At 35.0% G+C, this 22,512-nt stretch overlaps 3 protein-coding genes and 1 pseudogene across 5 annotated transcripts; 2 read left to right on the forward strand and 2 right to left on the reverse strand.

Moving 5' to 3' along the window:
• Window positions 1–1,582: 1,582 nt before the first annotated feature.
• LOC144549469 (uncharacterized) lies at window positions 1,583–2,825 on the forward strand (annotated as a pseudogene). Of its 2 annotated transcripts, none has more exons than XR_013509687.1 (2): window positions 1,583–1,786; window positions 2,371–2,825. The product of XR_013509687.1 is annotated as an uncharacterized LOC144549469, transcript variant X1 (transcript). The 2 variants fall into 2 exon arrangements; XR_013509689.1 differs by having other exon boundaries at window positions 1,583–1,764.
• A 367-nt stretch (window positions 2,826–3,192) lies between these two features.
• SOUL-1 (SOUL heme-binding family protein) lies at window positions 3,193–3,945 on the reverse strand. Its single transcript, XM_078322521.1, has one exon. The coding sequence runs from the start codon at window positions 3,880–3,882 to the stop codon at window positions 3,286–3,288; it is 597 nt and encodes a 198-aa protein (XP_078178647.1). The 5' UTR covers window positions 3,883–3,945; the 3' UTR covers window positions 3,193–3,285.
• Window positions 3,946–8,864: 4,919 nt separating this feature from the next.
• On the reverse strand, window positions 8,865–13,096 carry ILR1 (Peptidase M20/M25/M40 family protein). Its single transcript, XM_078322614.1, has 5 exons — window positions 12,777–13,096; window positions 11,637–11,762; window positions 10,789–11,103; window positions 10,134–10,265; window positions 8,865–9,425 (listed from the first exon to the last, which is right to left on the reverse strand). Exons 1-5 carry the CDS (start codon window positions 13,032–13,034, stop codon window positions 9,027–9,029), a joined length of 1,230 nt encoding a protein of 409 aa, XP_078178740.1. The 5' UTR covers window positions 13,035–13,096; the 3' UTR covers window positions 8,865–9,026.
• A 2,212-nt stretch (window positions 13,097–15,308) lies between these two features.
• Window positions 15,309–16,517, forward strand: LOC144547541 (uncharacterized). The gene has a single exon (XM_078296218.1). It carries the CDS (start codon window positions 15,309–15,311, stop codon window positions 16,515–16,517), a length of 1,209 nt encoding a protein of 402 aa, XP_078152344.1.
• The last annotated feature ends 5,995 nt before the right edge of the window (window positions 16,518–22,512 follow it).

Raw genomic sequence — 22,512 nt, forward strand, 5'->3', positions numbered from 1 at the left:
CACTACCCGAAAACCAGAATCCAAGTATAAAACTAATTCTAGGATTAAAACAGAGTTTACCACTAGACGCGCAGCGGAATCTTCAAGTCTAGCAGTAGCCTTCTTCTCCTTTCCTTCGTGTCAGATCCACGCAACAGCCTAGCAATCACTCCTCTATCAGTATCCACACGAACAAAGCCAAAATCAACAATCAGTCGATATGCTAGTATCAATCTGAAAGCCCCGTCTTTTTCTCTTTCTTTCTCTCTTACGAATTCTGATATCTGTGGAACAGAATTTCTGGAACAAACAAAAACCGAACTGTTGCATGTATATTTATAATACTTATGCATCCATTCAGTTGCACCATCTGGATGCATCTCTTCAGAAAACGTGATCTGATCTGAGATCAGATCAGATCAGATCAGATCAGATCAGATCAGATCAAGAATTTGGGCCTAGCCCAATAAGACTTAATATATTAATTCAGCCCATATTATTTGGCCTGTAGAACACTTCTTACACTTACTCCCTCGTTTTGTTTCTCAATGTTTGTTTGTTTCAGCTTTTACAGTGTTGTGATAGATATTTGTTTCATAATTACACATATTTGTTCCGTATGAGAAACTAAAATAGATAAAGAGGGATACGTTTCCTTTCTAATTTCTTCAATTCTTATCACAGACATCAATTGACAATAAGCATTATTTCAGTAAAATTTACCTAAGGAATTAGTACAAGGAGCGAGTTTATATAGGTTCTTTTTTTTCTTCATTAAGTGAAAATGAGCTCTATAAGGCTAAGATCGTAGCGAAGTATGATGCGCTCTTGACACAAACAGAAAAAAGAAAAAAAAAAAAAAAAAAAAAAAAGGGTAGAGAATTTTTAAAGATACCTGTTTTAGCATATCAATGGTGATATCAGACTTCACGAAGGAATCTTGTCACACTTTCTTACGGTACCAGCCACCAATTTTCTCCTGTCCGTTTCATCTGAGTCGTCTTGGAGGAGCTGCATAGGAAAGGGAAGGAGGGGGAAGAAAATGGATTGTATTTGGCAGGAAGCGAGAGACGGAGAGAGGATGGGGAGCATCCCTCAGGTACCGCAACTGGTAGAATGAGCTCCCAGCCAAACGATTGGATTCGAGCCTATAGTGTTTAGCTTTAAGATTCGTTCCAGATTGAAACTGACGACCCAGATCTCATTCTAACCGGTCAGGTATTTCACTGGATCAAATCTGAATTTGAGGATGGTCTTTTCGAGGGGAGTGCGTATTATCTCAACTTTTGCGTGACCGACGTGTCCGGTGCCTATTCGGGGTGATGTAGGGGGTCAGTATTATGTGTGCTTCAAGATTGGTGTAGAACCTATTTAAACGGTTAGGATTTTCCATAAAGTCACGCAAAGTTTGAGATATCTCAGAGGATACGAATTCTTTGGAGGGAGGGAAGCCATAGCCGGGCCGAGTTATGGGCTGAGGCGCGAGAGTTTTATTAGGCTTTTTGGGCTATAATGGGTTTGGATGAGGATCAGTTATCATATAAAACTAAAAATCTAAAACTAGGCGTTCGCTTTGCTCGGCTTATTTAACTTAACTAGCGCTTAAAGAATAGATTTGGGTAGCAAAAGATGAAAAGAGCATCAAAGTTACAGGGGAGCGATATTTGGACTTGGGTTTTTCTGAGCTGATCCTTTATCGCGTCGGCATCGTTCTCTACAACTGACCTCGCCAAGATCGAACCGAAGGCTCAATTCCGATCGCGGGATCTCCAGTCGCTACTAGGAGTCTTACACCGGTGAACTTTCAGTGAGTTCTCCATCTTTTCCCTTGAGATAAATGCGTTCTTGTAAGATCTGATCTGGAGATTCCTTTATCGATTCAAGATAGCATCGTGATTTGCCTGGCCTTTTGAATTAGCGATCGTCCCATTTTGATTTGAAAATTCTAAGTCAGTGCAATTAGTCATTTTCTTGTTCAATTAGGAAATTGATTTTCTTTTCGTTTGTTACATGTCGAGTAACAGATTATTGCATAGGCTAATTCTTTTTTCCTCGGGCATATTACCTTCCTTTCTGTTGGAATTTTGTAACTGGTAGATGTAATTTTTCCGATCTTTGCAAATTTTAAAGGAACAATAAAGATGAGCACCTTGATTCTCTTTCAATCAACTAACATCTCAACTTCATACTCGTTACAAAAGAGTGTGTATGTGTGTGTCAGTGTGTGTGTGTGTGTGTGTGTGTGTGTGTGTGTGTGTGTGTGATAATTGGATGCCATTTCAGTCATAATTTGGACTATAATTAGTCTTTTTTTGGTTGAGTTAATAAGGGCAGCGTTGTAACTTCTACATTTCAATACTTTGAGAGCAATTGAATCTAACAATTTCGTAGGGATGGGTTTGTGGACATTGCTGGAAGGATTCTTACTACTGGCAAATGCACTTGCTATACTTAATGAAGAGCGGTTTCTGGCACCAAGAGGTTGGAGCTTCTCTGTGGTATCAACAAGCGGTGGTGCCAAGTCCTTGAAAGGCCAGATCATCGGTCTCATATATGCTGCTCAGTACCTACGCGTTCCCTTGATTGTTCTCAATGCCATCACTATCTTTGTAAAACTCCTCTCTGGCTAATTTTTAAAAAAAAATTAGCTTTGTTTGATTGACAGTTTACAGTATCTTACATGTAGCAAATGTGAGATATTTGCATTCTGGTGGATTTTTGTTGGATACCAAATGTAGCTTGTTGTGGTTTTTTTCGGTTCTTTTTATTGAATTCAAGTTGGAGGTATTAGTGGCAAATTATGAGATATCATTCATCATATTTTTTTTATTATGGTAACTATGGTTTCATATTTGTTTCTTGGTTTTCTAACATGGCGTAGTGTATAGAAAAATGTTTATGTCAGACAGACTTGAAATTATATTTAATTGTGAGGATATCTAAAAGAGTTGGAAATATTTTTTTGACTGAGGATATCACACTTTGGCTATCAGCACTGTTATCAGATCTGATCTTTTGTCAAATGAACTCTTTTATCAGTTTGATGCGCTAAATCATAATATTTTTGGTCCTCATTCTGCTGTTGTGAATTTAATAGTAAATCAAGACTCAGATCAAACTTCTTAGTGTTACTTGATTTTAATTGGTGCAGGGAATTTAAGCACGAAAACATTTCTATCTCAGAACAGTTTAATCACAAATGACAAAACCAAGAGTAAGAAAAAAAGTAAAGAGGAGATTGATTACATGTACATTACTAAGAAGTTCAGAAGTAAGACAAAAGTAAAAAGGATCTTATGTTACATATCATTCTACTGGAATCATGATCTCATTGGTCCGAAACGGCGGGAGGGTCCATGGCGGGTTATACCTTGCGAGCAAGAAATCGCCTACTCCCTTATGCCCGTCTCTCTCTAAACTCTCTTTCACTTTCCTTACCTTCTCTTCCACCACTTTATCGGTTGCCACGCCACTGAATTTTACAACCGCGTACTTCTTCTCTCCCTCTTCCTTGATCACCACCCTCTCATCCGTCGGTTTCGGTGCATCGTCCACTTTTTGATATTTTGAAGGCAGCACAAACTGCATTGTTACCATACCGTCTCCTTTTGTGATAACGGGTGCAGTCATGGCAATCTTTTCGGGTTCTGGAGAGGTTTTTGTAATGACAGGTGCAGTCATGGCAATTTTTTCGGGCTTGGAGTTTTGGGGTTGCCCTAGTACACCTATGTAATTTGCCAGGATCATGAAGCCGCCGTCTTTGTCGCCTTTCAACTGTTTTGGGTCATATGTGACCTCTGCCACGACCGATGGGCTGTAGCGACGAATCTCGTAATCAGGGCATGAATGGAGAACTTCAAATTTCGGCGTCTCGACTGTGATTTTTCCGAGTATCATACCCATCTTTAAATTGAACCGGGAAACTCTTAAAGTGAATGATTTTGATGTTTAGGAGATGAATTAGGGGTATATTCATAAGTTCTATTCACTTGAGAACTATTTATAATCAGGTCAGGTTTCATTTGTGGTGGAGATAAGATAGCGAGGTGTGGCTTTGGTTGCTCCACGGATACTAATATTCTGTTATACTATTCTAGTGCTTTCTTCTTTGACAAGTCACAACTCTCAACTTTTTTATTTATTTTTTAATCTTAAAGTGGAAAGAAATGATACCTTTGTTTCGAAGTATTCTTTATACGGAAGTCGGGACTCGGGAGGGATCAGAAATAGGGTAATTTCATGTATATCTCTCAATATTACATATTTATCCCTCTAAAATTAATAATTATATAATTATCCTTAAAAATCATACAAACTAACATATTTATTTAATCTAAATCTATGACACTAACACATCAAATATTTCCAAAAATAATTAAATAATATTTTTTTAAACTAAAAATATATATTTTAAGAATTAATTAATAATATGTTGACTATTATGCTTTTCATTTTTATCTCTTTAGTCTGTCTAAGTTCTCTTCTCTCTAAAGCGTCAAACCTCCCGTCTCTCTCCAAATGAAAATAGAAAATAAAGCAGGGAGGGACGGCATAAATCTGTGAGAGGGGAGGCGACTAGAGAAGGCGGGAAGAAATATGTGATTTGGCGCGCTTGGAGAGAGAGGCGAGGGAGGAAGAGAAATCTGTGATTTGGCGCTTTACAGGGAAGAGAACTCAGACGGACTAAAAAGACCGAAGCGCATAATGGTTAACATATTATTAATTAATGTTTAAAAAAAATTAAAGTTTTAAAAAATATTACTTAATTATTTTTAGAGATATTTGATATGTTATAGAGTTAGATTGGGCAAATATGTGAGTTTGTACAATTTTCAATGATAAGTATGTAATTACTGATTTTGGAGGGATAAATACGTAATAATAAAACTTTTGAGGGATATATATGAAATTCCCCCTTTAATAATTATTTATAATGAGTTTTTAAATTAATTTAAATAAAGTTGAAAGTTAAAAAGTAAATATATGTATATAGATTTATACAATTTGAGTATTGATTGAATATTCATAAAAAAAAATCGTTAAATTTCGACGTTGAAAATTCAAATTATTCGATGAACAGTAAAATATACAGTATTAAAATTATAAATAATTTTCAATATTATTAGTTAATCTCTTCATTTAAATTATACTCTAAAATACTCCTCTAGTCCTCTTCTCTATCCTCTTGAACTAATTATCCACGTAAAAGAGTATCTACATCCCAACAACTCAAATGAGTTTCAAAATAACTGTTAACTGCATTATAAAAATTAAGATATTTAAAGTTTCTAACTTTCACATCTTTGAAATTAATTCTAGAGTTTTTATTAAACCACGTCAACAATAAATTCAAATGAGAAATAATTAAGTTAATTATTTAATCAGTATGGAATTTATAAAATAACTTTTTAATAAAAAAATTCTGCATAATTTTTAAATAAAAAAACTCTTTAATATTTCTGAAACTAAATTAAAAATGTCACATCATATTAAAAACTAAGAAAAATTTCCAATATGCCAGTCAAAACTTTTAAAATAGTCAATTTTCCCATGAAATCACCATAATATCTATTATCCCATCAAAATTTAATTTTCTTTCTTTCATTCCCTTTCACTAATTTAACTTTCTATTTAATTATTTTAAAACTTTAAATGACCATTATACCCTTTAACTTTAAACAGAGTGTCCTTCCAATTCTTTTGTTCTTCCGTCTTCTTCGTACTGAGATCTCCATGCTCTGAAAAGCCAACTCTGGCAATTGATGGAGTTCTCTCCGAATAGATATCAACCAATCCGTGAACTCAGTGTTGCACTAACAAGTCGACATGGATTTGGAGAGAGAAGATGTGAGAGTTGGGAGCAGGAAGAGTGTGTGTGTGAGAGAGAGAGAGAGAGAGAGAGAGAAAGAGAGAAAGAGAGAGAGAGATGGAGAATAAAGGCAGAGAAGCAGGTAAAGCATTGATATGGAGAAGAGATTTTAATAGTTGTTTGATGAGTACATATATTATATATGAGGTTCATGAGAAGAAGGAGAGGAAAAAAAATGAAGAAATGATAGTTTTTTTTTTAAATCTGATAGTTGCATGTGAATGTGTACATTTATTAATTTTTTTTTTATTCAAACCCGTAGGCATTCTTGAAAAGTAAAAATAGAGTTTCAAGTACATACTGCTAAGAAATTAAAATACGTAAAGCAAAAAATTAAACCTAGAATAATCTAAAAATATCCTAACGAGCCATTACTGGTAAAAATATCCTAACAAACTAGCTCCTTAGTAGTTTTTACCAGTAATGACTTGTTAATAGTGTTTATCCTAATCAAATTTTACACTTTTTCATAAGTCTTAATAGTGCTTTTAGGATTTTATTGAGGATGGTTCAAGTGTCTCCACCGTGTCTTCATTTTAAAACGTTAATAACTCAAAACTTAAATCATAAACTTGCAAAATAAAACAATTAGATATGATCTATATTATTTTCTCTCTGTGCTCATAAAAAATTATCACATTTCAGTTTTGTTTATATGTGAATCTATAAGTTAAAAAAATCAACGTTTAGAAATTATTCACATTAGTATTTTTTTTACAAACTCTTGATGATAACCAATACAGAGTTGAAATGTCATAATTTTTTTTACACATGCATAGATAAAATGATATATATCATATCTAACGGTTTGATGTTGACTTTTAAATTTTAAATTTTGAGTTATTGAAGATTTTAAAAATGGAGACATGATGGAGCAAAAAAATAGAGTCATTTGAACCCTCCTCAATTTTATTAGTTATTTTAATAATTTTTAGAAAGTCTATTTTACGGACAATTTTATTAGTTATTTTAATAATTTTTAGAAAGACTATTTTACGGAGACCGTGATATTTTCTCTAAATTCTATATCATTCTATTGTCGCAAGTTAAATTTAGTTAAGAATTTTGTAACTTTAAATTTACATTCTTACAATTATCATTACAAAATGACCCTCAATTAACTTGTTGCTATTGTCATGTCACTCTTGCAATTTGTTTTGGCAAACTGCCCGCCCGTAGGACATGTCATCAAAATTTGGCTCACACGAAGACAACAATGCACAAGGGCTTTGCGCGGTCCACAGAAAACTGAATTTTACGGTAAAATGGAAGACAACAGTCTCTCTCTAGCCAAGACCTTGCAAGAGAGAGACTGTTGTCTTCTGTGGTGCGTGAATTTTTCTTTTGACGTGGTCTTTCAGATAAAATTCGTGCACCACAGAAAACTGAATTCACATCCTTTGCGCCTTCGCGTACTGTAAAATAGAATCTTTTAGAATTATTGAATCCAAAACCGTTTTTTTTTTAACTTTGCACGAGTCTTAAAGCCCAAATAATACTGCTGTCTGTCTCAATCTTAAAGCGGCTGAGAGTAAATTTCAAACCGTAAAGTGAAGGAAATCTTTTACACATATTTAATAGAGGAACACAGAGATTATATTAAAAATATTAGTAAGTATAAATTATAGGAATTGATTAACAATATAGTGGTAGTAGATAGAAGATATTTTTAGTGAAATTATTTAGAATTAATCATAGTCAAACATATAAACAAACTTAATATCAATGTAATCAAACACATGAAATCAATATAAATTTTCTCCTTGATGAAATGTTATAATATTGAGGAGGATACTCTTTCAAGAAAATTACCGGAATGGGGATGAGATAGGAATCATATGTATACTCTTTAACTTTGCACAAATCTCAAAGCACAAATAATACTAGCCTTTGTCGCCATCTCGAATAGACATTATTTTTCAGATAATATGAAATCAAGGACTCCACCGTTTAATACTTAAAAGAATACTTGTCCCCGATAGGAAGACGTTGGGGACAGAAAATCTGAGCACCGTCATATTTTCTCTTTTTTTTTTATCATAATCTCTACTAATAAAAGGACCGTGATAATTTATCTTTTCTTTTATCGCAATTTCAATTAATAAATTTATTTGGTTAAGGAAACATAAGCGAACAAGCCAGCCAGAGTGCCACTGCCACCACTAAAAATTATACTAATTACGACATTGCCAGAGAGCGGATTCGGATCTCCTAAAATTAAATCGGAATCATTCGTTATGCTATGCCTTGACACAAATCTCATGTCAGCTTCCTCATAATTTCAAGAGTATTTTATAGCTCTGATCTAAACTAAACAAGAGGTAAAGAACACACATTTTAAATTTCAAGTTCGCGACGTCCTTTTTCAAAAAGGAATATCAAATTCTTCAGATACCAAGGACAACAATTTCTCGTAACAAAGGTCTTCTTGCAAAATATCAGGAATTAATAGGGTCCTTCATCCAATAACTAAGAAGAAAAGGGTTCAATTTGTATTAAACAAAATGAAAGGACAACAGTTCTAGCAACTGAAAAATTGTTTCACCCAACGAAGTAAATAGTAAATGAGTGAAGCTATGGTACTATGCATAGTGCTGATCGATCTGTACTACATGTCAATTTGTTCATTTTCAAAGTATAAATAATCGATTCTAACTACTCAATATGATCTTCATATCAAAACATACATGTAGATCAAATTTTATATATTATTTTTTAGATATATAAAAAATCACTACTTTCAAATAGCCCAAAATCTTTAGACCGAGTGATTTTCTACCTATTTACAAAATTGGTAAAAATATTATAAAAAACGAATATAAAATTTGGTCTACGAGTGCATTTTTATATGGAGATCATGTTAAATAGTTCGGATTGACTATTTCGACTTTAAAAATGAAAATATTAATTTGTAACAGAGATCGATCCACGCTATGCATAGTACCATAGCCTCACTCTAGCAGATTTATTGAAATGCAACTGCAACACCTTGCATTGGGCATTTGGGCCATTCATATAATCTTCTGGTACTAATTTCTTTTTTTATTAATTGCACCTCTTGAAAATTGTTCAATATTACACCAACTGGAGAATTTCTATGTGAACCTGTAATATGAGGCCCTTGATAATTCTTATTTAGCCCCTTAAAAATTTTCATGTAACAATTCTCAAATTCACTTTAGGTTACCTTTTCCTCATTTGAAGGAACATTTTTTAATTTTTTATCCAAATACTCAATTGCAACTGCAGCATGCAAGGCAGCACCTATAGATAAGCTTTTCTCATTAGCAAAAAAGTATGGGGAATGACATGAATGGACTTGGTCCACAGTCTCACTTCCTACACCAATACAGAACATGGCAGCTGGGATCTTCTGTGAAAAGAAACTGAAGTCCTCTGAACCCGTTATCGGGTCCATCAGCAAGACATTGGCCTCACCAAGCAGTCTCTCTCCTACTGCTTTTACGTGGTTGTACATCGATGCATGGTTTATCAATGGAGGGTATGGTATGAGTGTACTCTCCATGAAGTCTACACTTGCAGTACATTGATGTACAGATGCTTGCATCTCTATAATCTAAAAAAAAAAAATAAGTAGGTTATTTTAAAGGTCGATCCAAGATGATTGCATCTCTATAATCTGAGAAAAAAAAAATAAGTAGGTTATTTTAAAGGTCGATCCAAGATGATTGCATCTCTATAATCTGAAAAAAAAAAATAAGTAGGTTATTTTAAAGGTCGATCCAAACCGTTCAACATGGTCTCCATATGAATATGTACTTGTAAACAAAATTTTACATCTTTTAGAATTTTTACTATTTTTTAGATGGATAGAAAATCACTTGATTCGAAAATTCTGAACCATTCAAAAACAGTGATTTTCTATCCTTCTAAAAAAAATAGTAAAAGAATTCTAAATAATGTAAAATTTAGTTTTCAACTACATATTCATATTTAGACATGTTGAACAATTCGGATCGACCGTTATAATTTTAAAAACAAAAAAAAATTATCCATAGTACAGACCAATCCGCGCTATGCATAGTACCATAGCCTCATTCTTAATATTTTTACAAACTTCAGAAATTTGTAGTAAAACAATTTAAAAGACATTTCGTCTCAGATTATTACCTGATAGACTGGTATATAACTAAGAATTGATCTTGTTTAGTAATAATTCTCATTCCTACCTAGTCAATTAAGAATTTACCTTCTTCTTTTTTTTAATTATCATTGTCGTTCTTATCATAGTTAAAAATAAAAGGGATAAGTTATGGAATGGTACCTCTTTGATCCTCTGTTTAAGGTAGGAGAAACCTTCAGTTGAGAAGCTCCTAAATGTACCCCCAAAGGTAGCAGTCTCAGGAATTACATTGTATGCTCCTTCTCCTGCTTTCACAAACCCGACTGATACCACCTGAGCATGAAACACAGGTAAAGTTTAATACAATATGCTCCATATATATATATATATATATATAGGAATATGCTAGCATGCTATGCATAGCATAGAGCCCCTCCATGCAACGGCTCGGATTTCGAGTTTTCAAAATCCTAATGGTCGATCCAAACCGTTCATCTTGTTTTCCATATTAATATGTGTTTGGAGACCAAATTTTACATTTTTTGGAATTTTTTTACTATTTCTTTAGATTTATTGAAAATCCCGGTTTTCAACAAATCTGGACCATAAAAAAACAGCGATTTTTAATAAATCTAAAGAAATAGTAAAAAAATTCCAAAAAATGTAAAATTTGGTCCCCAAACACATATTAATATGGAGAACAAGATGAATGATTCGGATCGACCGTTAGGATTTTGAAAACTCAAAATCCGAGCCGTTGCATGGAGGGGCTCTATGCTATGCATAGCATGCTAGCATATTCCTATATATATATATATATTTGTAATAAGCCAAGTGATCAGTATAACAAACTTACTCTACTTTCAAGTGGGTCAGATTCTCTCGAAACAATTTGCTGCAAACCAAGGATTGCAAAAGAGGCCGCTATTATCGGGTCGATGGTATGATGGGGTCTAGACCCATGGCCACCCTTTCCCTTAATTGTAACATGAAACCTCCCCGAAGCCGCCGTCATTGGGCCCGGCTTTGACTTGATGGTGCCCGCAGGGATATCAGGTTCCACATGCATTGCGAACATGGCTTGCACGTCTTGCAAAGCGCCTTCTTTTATCATGTGGTATGCGCCAGCATGACCTTCCTCTGCTGGTTGAAAGAAGAGCTTCACTGTTCCCTTCATGATCCAAAAAGAAAACCAGGTAATGTTAAAATGATAATAATATAAAAAATACTTTCAAGTTTCAATAAGAAAACTTCAGAGACCAAAATTGTTGATTTTGATTTTTCTCCTATTAATAACAAAATCATAGGATTGTCAAAGGCTGTTGATCTGAGCAGCCATTAGAAGCAAGTGCCTCAGAACAGTTTTAATTAAACAATTGCCTGATTATTTAATCAGTTTTAACCAAATTGTTTCCAGATTGTAAGGACAGTAACATGCCATATCGTGTACTTGGACAGCATCACTGATAGGTTGGCCATAAATTCAGGGGCGGAACGGAAAATTGAGATGGGGGGGTATTTAAAGATGAAAAGTTTCAATTTATATTGAAAATTGAATTTGAGTAAGGGTATTTAAGATGGTATTGGAAATCATTTGAACTAATTTAGTTAAAATGGTATTCAACATAATTATATCATTCTGCTAAGATTAATTAACTAATACGAAAATCTAAGATAATATTATGGGTAGTAACAAGGTTGTACCTTGAGTTGATCCTTGTGTTGCTGGAGAAGGCGAGCGGCACCGAGAAGCATGGTAACATGTAAATCATGGCCACAAGCATGCATCTTCCCATCCACCTTGCTTTTATACTCCCATTCTACCATTTCCTTTATTCATTTATCAATTAAGAGAAGTTGTATCAATCAAATATATCAGCTTCCACATAATTTCAGGAGTGAGGCTATAGTACTATGCATAGTGCGGATTGGTCCGTACTATGGATCAATATATTTGTTTCCGAAGTTTAAATAATCGATCTAAACCGCTCAACATGATCTTGACTAAATTTTATTTTAGTTTTTTTACAATTTTTGTACTGTTTTTTTAAATAGGTAGAAAATCATTTCCATTTAAAAAATTGTAAAAAATGTAAAATTGAACGAGTATGTTTTCATACGAAGATCATGTTGAATGGATGGTTCAGATCAACTGTTTGGACTTTGGAAATAGAGATATTGATCCATAGTCCAAATCAATCCGTGCTATGCTTAGTACCATAGCCTCACTATAATTTCAGAGGAGTTTCTAGTTCTGATCTAAACTAAAAGAGAGAAAAAGAGAACAGCATTTTAAATTTCAAGTTCTTGATTTTTTTTTTCAGAAAGGAATTTCAAAATTATTCAGACACCATTATACCAAGGACATCAATTTCTCATAAACAAAGGTCGTTTTGCAAAATATTAGGAATAAACAGAGTCCTTCATGCAATAACGAAGAAGAAAAGGGTTCAACCTGTATTAACAAAAATGAAAGGACAACAGTGCTAGCAACTGAAAAGTTGTTTCACCCAAATAATTGCCTTTAGAATAGTGAGAAATTTTAGGGGCTTAAATGTAAGTTGTTTGCACTAAAAAGAAAAAAGTTGGACCAAACTGCAAAATGTACTACAATATGTTGGAAGCGTATCTCTGCGGAGTTTTTCTGTGCGGAGCTTTTAATCTTGTCCGTTCGTTTCGGATCGGACGGATCAGATTAAAAGTTCCACAAATTTTGAGAATTTTTTTTTTTAAATTCGGACAAGATCTGATCTGATCCGTCCGATTCGAAACGAACGAACCAGATTAAAAGTTCTGCACAGCTCCGCAGAGGATACGCTTCCACAGTATGTTACGAAGAGCAACCTGTAAAGGAAGCGCATCCATGTCGGCTCGGAGCCCAAAAACCGGGCCTGAACCGGACCCGATGGTCGCCACCAGACCGGTCTTGGCAACAGGCCACGTGTACTCAATCCCTAGCCGGTCTAGTTCGGACCGGATCAACTCGCTGGTTTTCACCTCCTGAAAAGCCAACTCTGGCCATTGATGGAGCTTTCTCCGAATAGATATCAACCAATCCGTGAACTCAGTTTTGCGCGCCAAGTCTAACAAGGAAGTCAACATGGATTTGGAGAGAGAAGATGTGTGAGTTGGGAGGAGGGAAGGAGACAATGAGAGAGAGAGAGAGAGAGGGGGGGGGAGAACAAAGGCAAAATAAACTGAAGAAGATAGTTTAATATTTAGTTTATTAAATTTACATCCAGTGCAATACCTGAGGTGCAATGATTAGATCCTGGACCGTTTATTTAACCTGACACGAATTCAAAGCGGAACCCATATTTTCCATAGGCACTGAATTAAAGTTTGGTCTTGACTGAGATTAATCTGGTCCGTCCATTTTTTATTGTACCCCACCAATACCTGAGGGGGGACACACACTCTGTGAATATGTTTGGATCTGTCAAGAGTAGAAGCTATTTGAGAATATGAGCTATTCGGAATAGCAATATACATTCAAACAATATTTTTGCTATTCGGAATAGTTAGAACAACCGTTATTCTTTATTCTTTGTAAATGTTGAAATAACTACTATTTGAAAGTGTGAAGAGAGAAAAATATTTTTTTATCGGATTTTCGTCAACATAGTTTCGAAATGACAAAATTAGCACTCATTTATGCTATCTCCACATTGTGACAATTCGTTTAAGACCACATTTACCTATATTTTCTCTTAATTAGCACCTTATTAACACTATGACTTCTCAGTTACAGCTATTTACTATTCCAAATGTACAATCCAAACAACATTTCTATTAATCCAAATAGTATCATTTTCACACTATTTTAAAAATCACTATTTTATCTCTATTCTCATTTACTATTCTCAAATTTCATTATTCTAGCTAGTTCTCTCATCCAAACTTACCCTATATTATGTGAATGCGTACATTAATTATGAATCATTAGGTTCGTGAGAGAACAAAAGAACAAGAAGAAATGGATAAATTTGTTTGTAAAGGCAGCAATTTTTATTATTTTTTGATAAAAGGGGCAATAAATTAGCTAAATTTTTGAGTATTTTAAATTTAGAAGGATAAGTTATTATAAAATTGAAATCGTTTTGTCGTATAAGTCATTATAGTAATTAATTATTGTTTTTTTGGGTAAATTAAGTACTTTGTTAATTTGAAATTTGAAATTGTAATTGGCAATTACAAACTAATTGTAAGTCAATCGATATGACAGTTTTAGATATATAGATTATTAATTAAACATGTTACAAAATTAATAATTATTTTACCTATATCCAGACAATTAAAATTGTAATAATTTAATCAGCTTTTACAATTACTTTACTAATGAGAAAAGAAATGTTTCAAAAAAAAAAACTTATGACAAAGCTCAATGATAAAGAAAATTTTGATTGGTTCTTATGCGCCCATTCTACCTTTTTCTTTATTTAATAAAGAGATGTTGTATCAATCATTGCAGTTTTCCTCATAATTTCAGAGTAATTAAAATCATTGATGGAGCTATCTCCTAATTAATGTCAACCAATTTGACATTAAAATCATTGATGGAGCTATCTCCTAATTAATGTCAACCAATTTGACATTAATTTGGAGAGAGAATAAGATTTGGGAGGAGGGAGAGAATTATATAAAGTTAGGTGCGGATACATAATTTCTATCGGGAGGGAGAGAGATAATAAATTTTTGAAAAATTTTCCACTGATGACCGATTTCAATTGGACCCGGAGGACAATCTAGAAGACATTGATGACATTGATATAGATGATCTCAATTTTGATGATCTCGATACAGAAGAGATGGCGGATCCGGATATCAGAAGGGATCCGATAATTGATGACGAGGTCTGATTTTGATTGCTTTGCCTCTAAGTGTTTGTTTTTTCATTGATTGTGCTTATTTCGTTTTTAATGATTTTTGCAAAATTTAAAATTTTCTCATGGAATTGTAGAGGTCTAGGCCTATTAGACAAATGTAATGTTGTTAGAGAGACAATCCGGTCCTCTAGATGTGATATCTGTATGCTTCAAGAAACCAAGTTAAATGAAATTTCATTAAGCTATGTGTTGAAGTTTTTACCTTCTTATTTTAAAACGGATTGTGTATATAACCTTGCTGATAACACGTCAGGGGGTATTTTAATTGCTTGGAAAAAAACATTTTACCTTAATCAAAAGCTGGTCAACCAATCACAGTACATCTGCACTACTGCTAAATCAGAAAACCGGTCTGGAATTCTGTTGTACAGTCGTGTATGGGCCAAGTGTTGATAGTGAAAAACCACAATTTATTGAGGAATTACGGTCTCTTACAAATTTAATTCAATGGCCGTGGATTGTGGCGGGAGATTTTAATTTGGTACGTTGGATGATTGATCGATCAGGGGGTATACGTGCATACCCTCTCATGGATCTCTTTAATGACTTCATTCAATCAGCGGCACTAGTAGACATTCCATTAAAGAACCGATCTTTCACGTGGTCTAATAAGAGACCACAGCCTTCTTTTTCTAAGATAGATAGAGCTCTAACTACACCCGAATGGCAAATTCATTTTCCTGTCATAACTTTAGAAATGCTGGTTTCAGATCATGCCCCTTTGATCTTGACTTTTAAAAACAATGCACCAAAGCCTAGATGTTTTAAGCTTGAATCATTCTGGTTCAAATATGAAATGCCTAAACAAATGGTGCAACTGTTGTGGGAAGGTCAGCCTGGCCGACCTCAAATGTGTGTTCAGAAATTCCATGAAAATACAGAAATTTTACATAGAGCATTGTCAGCATGGCATAAGGAGAATTTTTATGCAATGGAAAATAGACTAATATTTTGCAAAAGTGTTATCCTATTTTTTGATAGGATCGAGGAAAGAAGGCACTTGGCCAGATATGAATTCATGCTAAGATGCAAAGTCAAAGAGAAGGCCTATGAGTTGGCGAATAACATTGAGGAAAGATGGAGACAAAGGTCCCGTTGCAATTGGTTGCAACAAGGGGATAAAAATACACGTTTTTTTCATGCAAAAGCCTCGGGGAGAAATAGTACTAATAGGGTTCTCTCAATTCAGCATGGTGAAAATCTGATCACTCATCCTTTACAAATTCAGGGGGTATTTCTAAACCACCTAAGGCAGCAGCTGGGAACCTCCCTTCCAACCTTGGAATTTAACCCATCAGATCTCTATAATCAGAACATGGATTTATGGAGTTTAGATGATCCATTTACCCAAGCCGAGGTAGAGTGTGCAGTCAAAGACCTTGCCAAGAATAAGGCGTCGGGTCCGGATGGTATCCCGAATGAGTTTCTACAGATTTATTGGCCTCATCTGAAAGGACAAATCATGGCTATTGTTGAAGGGTTCTATAACAACCAAGTGCAATTAGAAGAGATTAATAAAGCAAATGTGGTTATGATTCCCAAGAAGGATTCCCCGGATTCGGTTACGGATTTTAGACCGATTAGTGTGATCAATGTCATTCCAAAATTGCTATCAAAGATTCTTGCTAATCGACTCAAAAACAAGATGCCGAACCTAATCTCTTGCAACAAACCGCATTCATACAAGGTAGGCAAATAACGGATAACTTTGTAGCTACAAGAGAGCTTCTGCAACACATAGCAAATACAAAAAAAATGGCAATCTTCCTAAAAATTGACTTTGCTAAGGCATTCGACTCGATAAATTGGGATTTTTTGCTACTTGTTATGCAAGCCAGGGGTTTTCCATCCAAATGGATGCAATGGATTAAGATCTTGTTGCAATCAGCCTCCTCAAGGATATTAATTAATGGAGGGTCATCGGATTATGTTACTCACAAGAGGGGACTTCGACAAGGCGATCCGTTATCACCCCTTCTATTTAACTTGGCGGCTGATGTATTTCAGCAAATGATCAAGGCCGTTAATACAACCCTACCCGAGGGTATTTCGAGAAAAATAAGAGAATCCATTCTCGCATTTCAATATGCGGATGACACGGCGGTAATTGCCAGGGCTGATGTACTCTCACTAATCTCCCTAAAATTGATCATTAGAATATTTGCCTCAATCTCGGGTCTGAAGGTAAATTTTGAGAAAAGCATCTTCGTGCCATTGAATGTTAGTCAGGAAGATATGCCTTGGGTTGAAGCAGTAGTGGGATGCACTAGATCGAACTTTCCGGTGCAATACTTGGGACTTCCACTAACTGTTAAGAGTCCCACCAGGGAGCTCTTCATGCCATTAATTGAGAGGGTGGAAAGAAAGTTAAGTGGATGGAAGGGGAAGCTAATCTCAAGAGGAGGAAGGCTACAGCTTGTACAATCGGTACTTTCTTCCATCCCGGTTTATCATATGATGTGCTTCCGATTGCCACAGTGGGTCATTCAACGTATCGATAAAATACGAAGATTGTTCCTATGGGGGTCTTCAACGAAGAACAGGAGGGCTATCTCACTAATTAATTGGGCAACAGCATGCAAGCCAAGGAAATGGGGAGGGCTTGGGATTTCTAATCTCAACATCACAAATATTTCATTACTATTAAGGTGGTGGTGGAAGTTATATGAGGAACCTAGTGGATTATGGACAATGGTTATTAACCAAATCCATAGGAGGCAGGTAAGAGATTGTCAGGTGAAATTTTGGTTAAAGGAAGGGTCATTTTTCTGGTATCAATTACAGAAGTTGACCAATTTATTCATTTGGAGTACTTCTTGGAAAATTGGGGATGGATCAGCCATATCATTTTGGTTTGATGCATGGGGGGATCAACCTACAAGACATATACTGACGGGGACTATAACAAGGCCATTTATTTCATTACAAGAGGCATGGCCAGAAAGGCATCGGCTTGATCCAGAGCTAGACAGTACCATTCGGGTAGAGTTTAGTACAGAGACTGATCAAATTAAATGGAATTGGAGCAAGGATACGTATTATTCAGCTAGCTCAGTTTATAGAGTGCTAAGTGGAGGAGGGTTAATTGGATGGCAGTTTAATTATCTTTGGAAGACCAAAATGCCCCCAACAGTGAAATTTTTTGCTTATATGCTATTACAGGGTAAGATACTCACAAGGGATGTGTTAATCAAACGTGGATTTAGGGTTGACCGGCATTGTGTTTTATGTGCTAACTGTCCGGTAGAATCACAGCTACACCTTCTATTTCTTTGTCCTGTGGCAGTGCATGTTTGGTTCAAAATCTCCTCTTTGCTTGGGAGAACCATATATAAATGTGCAGGTTCGGTACATGAAGTACTGGAAAATTCATGGGAAATGGTACATTCGCAAGGGGGTATGTCTCATAAAGAATGGTCGGTTCGATTTATATGCACGGCGTGGAATATATGGAAAGGTAGAAATGAGATAATTTTTAGGGGGATGGCAGCAAGGCCTGAATCTATCGCCTACCGGGCTTGGCAGGAAATGAAGATGTGGATTAAGTTCTGTTAAGCAAATAGCATGTAGATTGACTGCAGTTAAGCAAATAACATGGGGATGTTTAAATTTGTTTTCCTTTTTAATTTCCTTTTAATTCTTGGTCAAGTAGATGTGGCTATTGTTAATCAGTATACATTGTAGGTTGTAATTTTCGGATAATGTAATACATGGCAGCTGCTGCCAAGTTTTTCAAAAAAAAGAAAAATTTTCCACTAAAATAAAAAAGTCGAAATCTAGAGGGGGCAACTACCTTCCGTGGATAAATGTGGGTCCGCCCCGTTATAAAGTACAAAGGGAATTCATATCACCTAAAGTAACTCAAATTATGAGTATAGTTTCAAACCATTGGATTTGCTCTGGTGCGAATATTAAAGAGACCATGTGCATTTCACCTTGGCCGAATTGGTTCATAATCTAATTAGACAATCCGGATCCAGACTCAAAATTTGAGATACTTCGTAGCAGTTTTGTAAAACCCGTCCATTTAGATCGATTAATCGGTTGATTAGTTGTTGGCATTGACCAAATTATCATGATTTTTTCCGAGTAATCAGACGATTATTCCCAATTAATCGCTTAGCGGTACCTTATAGTCCGACGACCACATACCGTTATTTACAACACTGCTTCGTAGTATTCACTCATACAAAGGTAGGTAAATATATCAACAGAGTAGATTTGACTTCATGCAGCGTATCAATATATATTTTCATTTGATTATGTCGTTCCTATCAAGTTAAATCAGCTCCGTCCATATCTTTACCTTAGAAAGGCAGACAAGCAGGTAAGGCAACAAAGTGGAGAAGAAGGTTTAATAGTAACTTGATAGTGTACATTATACTAATGAGGTTTATACAGAGAGAGAAAGAAACAAGTTTATTTGGTGAAAAGTAAAAGTTGATGTGTTGGGACTTGATGAATTATTTGATTAGAGCACTTTCGTTTCAGAAATTTACCAAAGATGATTAATTTGTCATAGCAGTTATTATAGCAAATTAGCAATTACTTTTAATTAAATTTTATATTATGATTATTTTTTGCAATTGATTTTAATTTTAAATTTAATCCTAATTTTGTAATTTAAAATTTTACATTAAAATTGTACGTCGAATGATATTTTAGACAGATTATTAATTAAACAAGTTACAAAGCTAATAATTATTTTGCATTCAGACAATTAAAATTATAATCATCATATCAGATTTTACGATTATTTTCTTATTGAAATATCCCCATCGAGCAGCCCCACCCTCCCAGCTCCAAATCGCAACGAATTTGATTTGCTTTGATTCGAATCTGACGGACCAAATCACATATGATAGTGACAAGAGTGCTACGGTACTATACATAGTGCACTTTGGTTCATACTTCATACTACATATCTATATTTGTATTTTTAAAGTCTAAATAGTTAATTCAAACTGTTCTCCATGATCTTTATATAAAAATGTACTTAAAGACCAAATTTATGTTTCTTTGAATTTTTGTACAACATTTTTAGATAGGTAGAAAATCACTACTTTGGAATAGTCTAGAATCTTTAGATCAAGTGGTTTTGTACCAATTTAATAAAATAGTAGAAAAATGCTAAAAAATGTAAAACTTAGCATTCAAGTACATTTTCATACGGTGATTATGTTGATCGGAATGAATCGACCGTTTGAACTTTAAAAATAAAGATATACATCTATAGTACGGACCAAAATGCACTATATTACCGTATAGTCTCACTCTATTTCCAATACTTTAGCTACTCTTGATGTTTTCAAGATTCCTATTATATCACATTATATATATCTCCATTCCATTATTAAGCACGTTGGGTGTCCGATCCGCCAACGGCTACGGTTGAAAGATGAAACATCGGATTTAATCTCAACCCTCCAAGTACATTATTTGTCTTCTTTTGATTAAATACATTTGATTTATGTATAGAAGTCTAAATTTAGTTAAAAACATACTCACTATTAGTGTAATAATCTAGAAATCAATAATACGATAATTGATTATATATAAAGCTTTGTTCATGAATTGGATGATTAATATCATTTTGTTGCCTTGAGTATTATTGCATTTATGGATCATTTCGAGTTCATGACTGAAATTGTGAAACTCCATAATATAGATGATATATACTCTTAAAAGGTCACTGACCAAGGTAATTAGCAGGAACACTAATTACTGCTGTAAGGTTAGTATGTGGATTAAATGATGGTCAAGTTTTACAGACCATAGACAAGGAGTTGTCATTTTAATCACATAGATATATGTTCCAGGAACATGATATCTGACAGACCCCGAATGAAACATTATACGGAATTGTGTTCGTGTCATTAATGTTTTCATTCAGTGTTAAGTTCTAAAGTATGAGATATTCATCTTTCCTACTAAGAAATGTATATGTGTGATTGTTATCAAACGCTGTCGGTAAAATGCAGTTATAACGGTAGCTCTTCGGTATACATGGCTTAGCTGAGGTAGTGATGGTTTACCAAAAGTACTATTGTCCCTCGTATCTCTATACAAGCTATAGCATCACTGGGCCCCTTGATAGAGTAAGATTATCAGCGCGCGGTATGATTACAAGAGTAATCATATTTGATAATCTGCTCAAGATCAAGAAAAGATTAAGTTTACAAGGATGACACACACCTACCTTGAAACTAATCTGATAGCTATGAGACAGAAGAACAGACACAAGTAAATTGTTTACTGGATCGTGATATTGTACTGTACAGCATCATCTGTGTAATTGGATGGTCATGATGCGTTTTGCCAGATGCCTCTCATGATTATAGAAGTTAAAACAGTTTTAATTCTATTTACCAACATAACACAGATCCTATCGGGTCACACCATATAGGAGTTAATCGGAGAATCTTATTGTGATTGATTATAATTAATTATACGTGTTATAATTAAATTATAAATGTTATGTAAAAATAACAAGCAAAAATATTGGTTAATTTATAAACGTGTGTGACAGTTGTATAAAAGTTAACCGGTTAATTTATAAATGTGCAGGACACGTTGTATAAATTACCGAAACAACAACCGCAAGAAATATAATTGTTCAGAATAATTATATGAATATTATTTGTATTCGGGCCGAGGGCATTTTGGTCTTTTCACATGTCATCTAGACAATTGCTAAAACTCGAACGGGTATGACCCGTTTTACCCGACCCGTACCCGTTACCCGAGGTACCCGTACCCGTGCCCGGGTATAGGCGGGTAAACGGGTACACGGGTACGGGTTTGAGACGGACCGGACTCAAGGATTCGGAAAAAAAACCCGCCCAACCCGTACCCGTCTTACCCGTACCCGAAACTCGCCTACCCGCACCTGTTTTACCCGTACCCGCACCCGTTTACCCGACCAACTTTACCCGTTTACCCGTTTTTTTTAAATTCAAAATTCAAAATTATTTTGTCGCAAAAAAAAATAGTATTAAAAACAGAAAAAAAAAAAAAAACTAAAAAACAGAAAAAACAATATTAAAAAACGAAAAAAACAAAAAAATAAAATAAAATACCCGTACCCTACCCGCCCTACTCGACTACCCGTTACCCGAGACGGGCACGGGTTTGAAACGGGTAGGGTACACTCTTTTAAAAACCTACCCGACCTACCCGTACCCGTCTATCCGACTACCCGTCCTACCCGACTACCCGACCCGGGTATACCCGAGGTACCCATACCCTACCCGTTAGCAAACCACTATTGTCATCCTTATCCACATGACACGTCATCGATCTTATCCATATGACATGTCATCATCCTTATCCATTCAATGGCATATCTTGTAAATAGGCATATGTTGAGGGGTATTTTGGTTTTTTGCGAACCTCCTCAAAAGCCTATAAATAGAGGGGTGCATGTAGAGAGAAAAACCACTAATTCACTCGTATCGTTTCGTGTCGAAACGAATCGGTATTTTCTCTCTTTCTCGGTTTCTCTGCCAAATAGTGTTTCGGTTGAGAAAAGAAAGTTATACGTAGTTGACGTATAATCTTGCGGGTTGTTGTGAAGTATATTTACGGGATCGGTGAATAGTGTTTTCCCGAATTTCGCGGTATGTCAGTTTTGCTTACTTGTGAAACTGAGTAGCTGAAAATTCGTGTTTACGGGTTTTCGTCTTTTCCTCGTG

The sequence above is a fragment of the Carex rostrata genome, chromosome 2, assembly GCF_964058835.1.
Source record: "Carex rostrata chromosome 2, lpCarRost1.2, whole genome shotgun sequence".
Lineage (NCBI taxonomy): Eukaryota > Viridiplantae > Streptophyta > Magnoliopsida > Poales > Cyperaceae > Carex > Carex rostrata.

What these genes read in the sequence shown, in the direction of transcription:
- ILR1 (XM_078322614.1), bottom strand. Translation starts at nt 13,034, where the DNA reads ATGTTGACTTCCTTGTTAGACTTGGCGCGCAAAACTGAGTTCACGGAT. An exon ending in AACACAAGGATCAACTCAAG is followed by an intron (nt 11,104 to 11,636) that starts GTACAACCTTGT and finishes TGGATCATGAAG; the next exon opens with GGAACAGTGAAGCTCTTCTT. An exon ending in TTAAACAGAGGATCAAAGAG is followed by an intron (nt 9,426 to 10,133) that starts GTACCATTCCAT and finishes TTTTTTTTTTAG; the next exon opens with ATTATAGAGATGCAAGCATC.
- SOUL-1 (XM_078322521.1), bottom strand. Translation starts at nt 3,882, where the DNA reads ATGGGTATGATACTCGGAAAAATCACAGTCGAGACGCCGAAATTTGAA.
- LOC144547541 (XM_078296218.1), top strand. Translation starts at nt 15,309, where the DNA reads ATGATTGATCGATCAGGGGGTATACGTGCATACCCTCTCATGGATCTC.